The sequence below is a fragment of the Oncorhynchus mykiss genome, chromosome 16 (assembly GCF_057628025.1).
Source record: "Oncorhynchus mykiss isolate SJ-2025 chromosome 16, ASM5762802v1, whole genome shotgun sequence".
Classification (NCBI taxonomy): domain Eukaryota; kingdom Metazoa; phylum Chordata; class Actinopteri; order Salmoniformes; family Salmonidae; genus Oncorhynchus; species Oncorhynchus mykiss.
The window spans coordinates 58,192,326-58,202,500 of NC_143037.1; the positions used below are offsets into that span (position 1 = coordinate 58,192,326).

General features: G+C 41.3%; 1 protein-coding gene across 1 annotated transcript in view; it reads right to left on the reverse strand.

The window, feature by feature from the left end:
* The window catches only part of LOC110491111 (voltage-dependent L-type calcium channel subunit alpha-1D-like), a 119,584-nt gene that overhangs the window by 54,287 nt on the left and 55,122 nt on the right, over positions 1-10,175 (reverse strand). The window contains exons 4-7 of the mRNA XM_090203492.1: positions 7,844-7,983; positions 4,744-4,883; positions 3,652-3,804; positions 677-873 (exon numbers count right to left, since the gene is read on the reverse strand). Of these exons, the coding sequence (XP_090059618.1) occupies positions 677-873; positions 3,652-3,804; positions 4,744-4,883; positions 7,844-7,983 (630 nt within the window). The remainder of the gene's footprint in view (positions 1-676; positions 874-3,651; positions 3,805-4,743; positions 4,884-7,843; positions 7,984-10,175) is intronic.

Here is a 10,175-nt window from a genome sequence, read left to right on the forward strand (position 1 = left end):
ACTTTATATTCTGAATGGAGCTGATGACGAGTGCAGCATCAATTAGCCTAGCTACCTAGCTAGCTAGCGTAACTAGCTTCTCCCAACTTAATACAGTCAAGACAGGTACTACGTAATCATATTGAATGAAAAATAACCTAGATTATGGCAGCTATTAGTATACTATAGCACAAGCCGGCTTGGTTGATTGCTCTGTCGTCTCTCCCTCCCTCCTCCCTGTGTCACTCGCTCACATTCACAGTAGCCTACACACAGCACAGCCCCTGCTAGAGCGTCACCTCTCTCTACCTCACACTTTATCAACTCTGGTTAATAAAGTAGCTTAAACACTTTTCTGCTGCTTCCCTCACTCGGATTTGACCTGGGTCTGGATCCGACTAGGTCTATACTAGTCTAGTTGTCCTCGGGTCCGTTTGGAACGTGTTTCTATATTTTAAAAATGTATTCATGCATATCGGCTCCGAATGGGAAAGCCCCAGGTTCATCTTGGTACGGGTCCAAGAAGTTGGAGACCTCTAGTCTGACATGTTATAGGTTCTAAAGGTTGGATTTGATTGGAGCTCATCCAGTATTAGCGATGACGCTAAACTAACCCTGTTGAAACCTCTGTGTTACTGTGAGTAGAGATGGCTAACTAGTTGCTAGCTGGGTGTGGTTCATGAAGCAGCAGCCTCACCCAGTAGAGAACATCAGTCCAGCCCTCCATGGTGATACACTGGAAAACAGTAAGCATGGCAAACAGGAAGTTGTCAAAGTTGGTGATGCCACCGTTGGGGCCATGCCATCCCTCTCTACACACAGTCCCATTCATCATGCATTGGCGCCCATGGCCTGACATTGCACACGGAACAGGCTCCTCCTCTGCCAGAATGCCTACAGGGATATAGAAAGAGAGAGAGGAAGGGAGAGATATGGGAGAAAGAGGGAAGGAGAATAGTTAGAAGTTACTAAACATGGACAACAATAACGCACCGCATGGAATGCCAGCTTAGTAAACAATGACACAAAACATCAGAGGGCAACAAGAATATCAAATACAGTCAGAGGTGTGAAAAAACACTTGGACGCACAGAGAAGTGTGGCTTTTTATTCCTTTATAAAGCAAACCATTTTGTCTAGTTTAGCTTACATACTCTTGTTTACAGATACACATTTTATATGTATACATGTATAGTGTACAGTACAGTGTTTAACACATTATTCTTATGGGACACTAGCACATCAGAGGCATTTTTTTTCTCTCTCTCTCACACACACACACACACACACACACACACACACAACCTTTCTCACTGTCCCTAACTCCCTGCTGATGTTGCATGCAAATTACATTCATAATCACACACATTACATTCATAATCACACACATTACATTCATAATCACACACACATTACATTCATAATCACACACACATTACATTCATAATCACACACACATTACATTCATAATCACACACATTACATTCATAATCACACACACATTACATTCATAATCACACACATTACATTCATAATCACACACATTACATTCATAATCACACACACATTACATTCATAATCACACACACATTACATTCATAATCACACACATTACATTCATAATCACACACATTACATTCATAATCACACACACATTACATTCATAATCACACACACATTACATTCATAATCACACACATTACATTCATAATCACACACATTACATTCATAATCACACACATTACATTCATAATCACACACATTACATTCATAATCACACACACATTACATTCATAATCACACACACATTACATTCATAATCACACACACATTACATTCATAATCACACACATTACATTCATAATCACACACATTACATTCATAATCACACACATTACATTCATAATCACACACATTACATTCATAATCACACACACATTACATTCATAATCACACACACATTACATTCATAATCACACACACATTACATTCATAATCACACACATTACATTCATAATCACACACACATTACATTCATAATCACACACATTACATTCATAATCACACACATTACATTCATAATCACACACATTACATTCATAATCACACACACATTACATTCATAATCACACACATTACATTCATAATCACACACATTACATTCATAATCACACACACATTACATTCATAATCACACACACATTACATTCATAATCACACACACATTACATTCATAATCACACACACATTACATTCATAATCACACACACATTACATTCATAATCACACACATTACATTCATAATCACACACATTACATTCATAAATTCACCCCCTGCAGTTCCACTTCATCTGCTCAACTGACATGGCTTACATCTCCTTTCATCCATAATCGCTTCTAATAGCATGATGATGAGAAGGAGTCCCAGGTAAGTGCCTTTCTCAAGGGCAAACATCAGCATAGAGCCCCGGATTACAGCTAGCAGAGATCTGGGTCTACCCTGCCCTGAACTGCCCTGTATTGCTGCTTCTAAACTACCACAGGGATGTAAACAAGCAAGTAACAAAGATAAAGAGCAATACACATGTTGTCCATCAACTCCCCACTATTAAACCAGATTATTGTAGCTGAGAAATGAAACAATGTCATCTAGCTTTCATATACATGTTTCATATAGATCCCCCTGATTGACTGGAAGTAATATTCATTCATATTCATTCATATTCAGGGACTGAGTGCTAGAATAAGGGTCATGATTGTCAGCAGATTAAATATTGAATCAAAGCCGATTTCAACTAGTGAGTGACTGAAGTCTTGGGGTTTGTACAGACAGATGATTCATATCAGTCACAAAAGGATTGAGCCTAGTGTTTTTCTACAGTATTGGTTATCAGTAATGCTGCGTTTAGATGCACGAGGTAGACGGCAAACAGGATGCCATTGGTTTCAATGAGAGAACGACATAGATGCCGCTGGGGGCTGGCGGTGAATGCCTTCAGCCACCACGTAAGACAGGATGCCATTGGTTTCAATGAGAGAACAACCCAGATGCCGCTGAGGGCTGGCGGTGAATGCCTTCAGCCACCACGGTAGACAGGATGCCATTGGTTTCAATGAGAGAACGACCCAGATGCCGCTGAGGGCTGGCGGTGAATGCCTTCAGCCACCACGGTAGACAGGATGCCATTGGTTTCAATGAGAGAACGACCTAAATGCCGCTGAGGGCTGGCGGTGAATGCCTTCAGCCACCACGGTAGACAGGATGCCATTGGTTTCAATGAGAGAACGACCTAAATGCCGCTGAGGGCTGGCGGTGAATGCCTTCAGCCACCACGGTAGACAGGACTGCCGCCAGAGTTAAAATATTGAAACTTTTGCCGTCTGCCATAGCATTGTTTTCTACCGGATGTTGATTTGCACTGATTGTTTACTGAAATCACTATAGCAACACACACCATTGTGCAGGCTTGCTTTTTCCGGCACCATCTTCCTTGCTTTCTTGTCCCGCTATTCCGACTGGTACAACTTTTTTTTGCATCCATCATCTAAATGCAGCATAACTTTTGTCTGTCTTTTTATGTAGAGCTGACGTGCATCAAAATATGGAAAGAGTTTAACTTGTGACAGACAGAGGAGGACTGAGATGGACAGATTACGGACGCAGGTCCTTACCGGTGCCCACCAGGTAGCAAGTGGCGTGCATCTTGCCGATGAAGAGTTCCAGGCCGATGATGGCATAGATGATGATGACGAAGAGGACTAGCAGAGCGATGTGGAGCAGAGGAACCATGGCTTTAATGATGGCGTTCAACACTACCTGTAAACCTGACAGAGACAGAGAGAGAGGGCTCAGATACACACACACACACACACACACACACACACACACACACACACAGTATAATGCTATGCGGACATAACAAACCTAATTCTAAACTATTTATTGATGTTTATGCCTATGGATTTCAGACTGTGCACAGGTATCAATGAAAATGTCTAATTGAACTAGAGACATATGAAGATTTTAATTCTAAAATGTTACAGTATATATTTATTTTCAGAAATGCAGGTAAATGAGCTTTTATTGCTGAAAGAAATGATGAAAGAGAGAGTGAAAAAACACACCATTCTAATTATGTAACGGGGTTGTTCAATGACATGTATTTGTTTTAAGTCATTCACTTGATGGTTTCATTTCAGAGAGACAAATAATCATATTTTTCCCAAAATGCTATATATCCACCTCACTCACAGTGACGTAAGTAGTACTGCTAGGTTTTACACAGTCAAATGTAACAAATAACCACATTTTAATAAAGCAATGTACAAATTATACAATTGTGACATCAATATATGTTTTATTTTTGTAATTATAATTCAATACATTAATATGGGATCTGTATGTAAAACATTTGACATGTTAGTCATTTAGCAGAAGCTCTTATCCAGAGTGACTTTGAGTAAGTGCATTCATCTTAAGATAGCTAACAATTATCACAATCAAATATTCCATTCTAGCTAAACAATGGATATATAGCATTTTGTCCGCCCAAAAAACATTTTCATACACATCTAAAATCTATGAATGAATTATCTGAGAATAGTCATATTTTACACACACATGAAGGTTCCCATAAGCAATATTTTAAAAAGATGAAAAAAAAAAATTGGTGTTTGGCATTTTGGAAATAAACTCTTCATATGGTATAAACATGGTAACATATCTCCATAGTGAAGACATGTTCTGGCACAATGGCGACTCACTGGGTACTCCTGAGACAAGACGGAGGGGGCGGAGCACACGGAATGCTCGGAGGGCCTTGACGTCAAAGCCTCCTGGTTTACCCCCCTGAGCCCCCGCATCACCCTCTTTGGTTATCACCTCCAGAACTACACTGAACAACCTGTGAGGGAGGAGAGAGGGGAAGGAGAGATAAAGAGAGAGAGAGAGAGAGAAAGAGAGAGAGAGAGAGAGAGAGAGAGAGAGAGATAAAGAGAGAGAGAGAGAGAAAGAGAGAGAGAGAGAGAGAAAGAGAGAGAGAGAGAGAGAAAGAGAGAGATAAAGAGAGAGAGAGAGAGAGAGAGAGAGAGAGAGAGAGAAAGAGAGAGATAAAGAGAGAGAGAGAGAGAGAGAGAGAGAAAGAGAGAGAGAGAGAGAGAAAGAGAGAGATAAAGAGAGAGAGAGAGAGAGAGAGAGAGAGAGAAAGAGAGAGAGAGAGAATGAGATAGAGAGATAAAGAGAGAGAGAGAGATAAAGAGAGAGAAAGAGAGAGAGAGAGAAAGAGAGAGAGAGAGAGAGAGAACGAGAGAGAGATATAAAGAGAGAGAGAGAGAGAGAGAGAAAGAGAGAGAGAGATAAAGAGATAAAGAGAGAGAGATAGAAAGAGAGAGAGAGAGAACGAGAGAGAGAGAGAGAAAGAGAGAGAGACAAAGAGAGAGAGAAAGAAAGAGAGAGAACGAGAGAGAGAGAGAGAGAGAGAACGAGAGAGAGAGAGAGAAATATCACAAAGGTCAGACACACAGAGAAATTGATGACATCATTGTAACATACAGCTCTGAGTCATAGGGCTGTCTGAGAATCAGGTGACAGTGCATTGATGTATCTTAATGGTATTTTCTGGGCCATCTACTGTAGTGTGTATGGGTGTGTGTGGTTTATTGTCACATACACCAAACAGGTGCAGTGAAACGTGTTGTTTAATCCCCCTTTATCTCTCTATGTTTACATTCAGTGTTTCACACCTCGTCCTCAGTTTACACTGGAGCTCCACGAGGAAGCTGTGCAGGATATAAACGTCACCCTGACCACCACACAAGGTCTCTCTCTGTGTGTGTGTGTGTGTTTCCCCTGATTAACACACCCCAGAGTCTGTCTGCCAACACACCCCTCAATATAATTATATATTTCTGTCAATAATGAGTGTAGGAAAATATAATTCAAATGATATCAACTACCATTACAGAAAGCCACTGAAACAAGAGAAAATAACGAGAAGAATACCCTTCAAGGAACGCTCAGCTCTTCCCAGATATACAGTACCAGTCCAAAAATTGGACAACCTACTCATTCAAGGGTTTTTCTTTATTTGTATTATTTTCTACATTGTACAATAATAGTGAAGACATCAAAACTATGAAATAACACATGGAATCATGTAGTGACCAAAAAGGTGTTTAACAAATCAAAATCTATTTTATATTTGAGATTCTTTAAAGTAGCCACCCTTTGCCTTGATGACAGCTTTGTACACTCTTGGCATTTTCTCAACCAGCTTCATGAGGTAGTCACATGGAATGCATTTCAATTAATAGCTGTGCCTTGTTAAAAGTACATTTCTTTCCTTCTTAATGCGTTTGAGCCAATCAGTTGTGTTGTGACAAGGTAGGGGTGGTATACAGAAAATAGCCCTATTTGGTAAAAGACCAAGTCCATATTATGGCAAGAACAGCTCAAATAAGCAAAGAGAAACGACAGTCCATCATTACTTTAAGAAATGAAAGTCAGTCAATGTAGAAAATGTAAAGAAATATGAAAGTTTCTTCAAGTGCAGTCGCAAAAACCATCAAGCAATATGATGAAACTGGCTCTCATGAGGACCTCCACAGGAAAGTAAGACCCAGAGTTACATTTGCTGCAGAGGATAAGTTCATTAGAGCTACCAGCCTCAGAAAATGCTTCACAGAATACAAATAACAGACACATCTCAACATCAACTGTTCAGAGGAGACTGTGAATCAGTCCTTCATGGTCAAATGCTTCAAAGAAATCACTACCAAAGGACACCAATAAGAAGAAGAGACTTGCTTGGGCCAAGAAACACGAGCAATGGACATTAGACCAGTGGAAATCTGTCCTTTGGTCTGATCCAAATTTGAGATTTTTGGTTCCAACCGCTGTGTCTTTGTGAGACGCAGAGTAGGCGAACAAATGATCTCTGCATGTGTGGTTTCCACCATGAAGCATGGAGGAGGAGGTGTGATGATGTGGGGGTGCTTTGATTTGTTCAAACATTTTTTGGTTAGTACAAGATTCCATGTGTGTTATTTCATAGTTTTGATGTCTTCACTTATATTCTACGGTGTAGAAAATAGTAAAAATAAAGAAAAACCCTTGAATGAGTAGGTGTGCCCAAACTTTTGACTGGTACTGTATCATGGGATCCAGCATTATGTAGTAGGCTACACTAAGTATTTTTTTTCCCATTTCCTTTTTTAAAATCAGAAGCGAGTGTGTGACTTCCTCCTGACCAGAACCCAAATCCTAAAACCATGTGACAGACAACAGGATCTCAGGTCATTCACAGAGGTACTACCGTGTGTGTGTGTGTGTGTGTGTGTGTGTGTGTGTGTGTGTATGTGTGTGTGTGTGTGTGTGTGTGTGTGTGTGTGTGTGTGTGTGTGTGTGTGTGTGTGTGTGTGTGTGTGTGTGTGTGTGTGTGTGTGCGTGTGTGTGTGTGTGTGTGTGTGTGTGTGATTGCCAGAGCCTCTTGTTGTTACTGGATGTGGTGAAGAGACTTAAGCCGATGATCCTTCTTGATCAAATAGTGACTGATACACAGGGAGGGTGAATTGTTGCATGTGTGTTTTCCCTCTGAATATGTTGCTGTGTGTTTGTGTGTTCTACAGTGTTTTTCATTACATAACATCTTACAACATACTTGTGTTTATGTTAAAATTTTTGTAACCTTTCAGTGTTCAGTGCTCATTCAGTCCACCAGACTGGGCTTTATTTTGGGCCTTGGGCATCAGCAGGATCTGACATAGTCATGTGTGTACATGCATGCGCGTGTGTGTGTGTGTGTACGCACCTGAGTGTGTGTGTGTGTGTGAGTACATGCATGTGTGTGAGGAATGTGGTACTTACCCTACTATGACAATGACAAAATCTAGCATGTTCCAGCCATTCCTTACGTAGGAGTTCTGATGCATGACTAAACCATACGCTATGATCTTCAGAAAGGTCTCTATCGTAAAGATGATCAGGAAGGCATATTCTACTGTTTCCTGTGGGGAGGGAGGGAAAGAGAGGGTGAGAAAAAAAGACAGAGGGGGCCATTGGACATCACAGATGTGAATAATAACAGTGTTTCCCTCAGATTTTCTTTCAGCAGCGGTGGCAGAATTAGCGAAGGTGGGGGTGTGGTGAGCGATTCGGGTCTTCCTGGGGCATACATCTACATTATCATTAAACAACATATATATATTTGCAATGGCGGCCATAATTTACAATATAGGGGACACAGTGCATAAATAAAAACAACAAATTGGTTCATTGTGCAGTAAGCAGGAAGTAATGGTTGAGCCAACAGGTTTAAACTGTACTGGGGAAAAGAGAGAGAACAGGTTTAAACTGTACTGGGGAAGAGAGAGAGAGAGAGAACAGGTTTAAACTGTACTGGGGAAGAGAGAGAGCGAGAGAGAGAGAGAGAGAGAGAGAGAGAGAGAGAGAGAGAGTTCCGGAGTTCCAAATTGAGCAGCTGCTGAAAAATGAGCTCCTGTATATATTGAGATTTAAATGGTTTTTTAGAGTGAAGTACATCGAAAAAATCAAAAGAAAACTGCAAGACTCAATAGAAGACAATACAAGCAACAAACCAAAAAGACAGGATTTCGAAAAAGTAACTATTTTTTATAAAATTATACAGTTATCTTAGCTAGCTGAATTGTTAGCTGAATTGTTTACATGTTGCTAAGCAGTTGCTAAGGACTCTCCTGGAAGAAGCTAGCTAGCTTACAAAGAATAACAAAAAAATATCTAGTTAACAGAAGAAAGGAAGACAAAATAAGGACAGAAGAAAAAAGGAAAAGAAAAAAGGATAACAAAGTGAAACAGTCCTCTGAAGAAACAAGAGAGAAACAAGAGAGCATTATACAAGAAACAGCACTTCTATTGCAACATTGTAGCCAACATCACCAGCGTTGCTATGGAAATTGTTTACCCACCAGACATCCAAACAGAGAAAGCTAAGAAAAGTTTCAAAGGTTTGTTGATGGGACAGAACCATGAATGCCTGTTTGCAGATCTTACCAGTTACAAAACAAGAGCAAATTTAATTTTTAATACCAATCGAGGGAACATATGGAAAAAGGTTATTTGCAACCATTTCCCTTTCTCAAAAAAGAGGGGCATCAGCCAAGGATGTCAGATCAGCATTTTTGAAGAAGCTGACCAGAGCAACACATATCAAACAGTAAACTTATATAATAATGGAACTGTATTGATACAAGGCAATGATTCAAGCCTCCAGGCTTTTGAGAATAGGTTTGCTACCCTAAAAGAAGACGCTGACATCATCTCAGAAAATGAGGAAAAAGTCAAGGAGGGAGATGGAGAAAAGCAGACCCCAATGGTCTCTGTGACCCAGCAGGAAGCCCTCAACGTCCCTTTACCTACCTCACCTGCAGCAGACAGAGTCAAGGACATGACAATTTCAATAAGAACACCTGCTATGCAACGTTTCCACAACACCCTCTCTCTAGTCGAAGCAGAGGTCATAGAACTCAGAGAGAACAAGCTTCAAGAGGAGGACACTGTCCAGAAACTCAAAGAAGAGATGAAACAGTTCAGGGAGGAGAGCAGAGCATCCATAGCTAAATTAGAAAGCAGAATGGACAAGCTGAGTCAGACAAATGATGACCTCAGAGACCATCTGAGCACAACAAGAAAGGAGCTCGAACAAAAAGAGAGGTACATTGACACCCTCAACCGGCAGAGAGTCATTGTGTCCTCTGCATCTAGAGAACATGTCCACCAGCTTGGTACAACACAAGCAAAACCTGAGACCAGCATGGCCTCCACTACACAGCCGGATGACACTGCACCAGCCTACCAGTCTGCTCCAGCCCAGGTCAACCTACCAGCCTCCCAGTCTGCTCCAGCCCAGGTCAGAATACCAGCCTCCCAGTCTGCTCCAGCCCAGGTTAACCTACCAGCCTCCCAGTCTGCTCCAGCCCAGGTCAACCTACCAGCCTCCCAGTCTGCTCCAGCCCAGGTTAACCTACCAGCCTCCCAGTCTGCTCCAGCCCAGGTCAACCTACCAGCCTCCCAGTCTGCTCCAGCCCAGGTCAGAATACCAGCCTCCCAGTCTGCTCCAGCCCAGGTTAACCTACCAGCCTCCCAGTCTGCTCCAGCCCAGGTCAGAATACCAGCCTCCCAGTCTGCTCCACCCAGACAATCACCCACAACTGCAATTCTA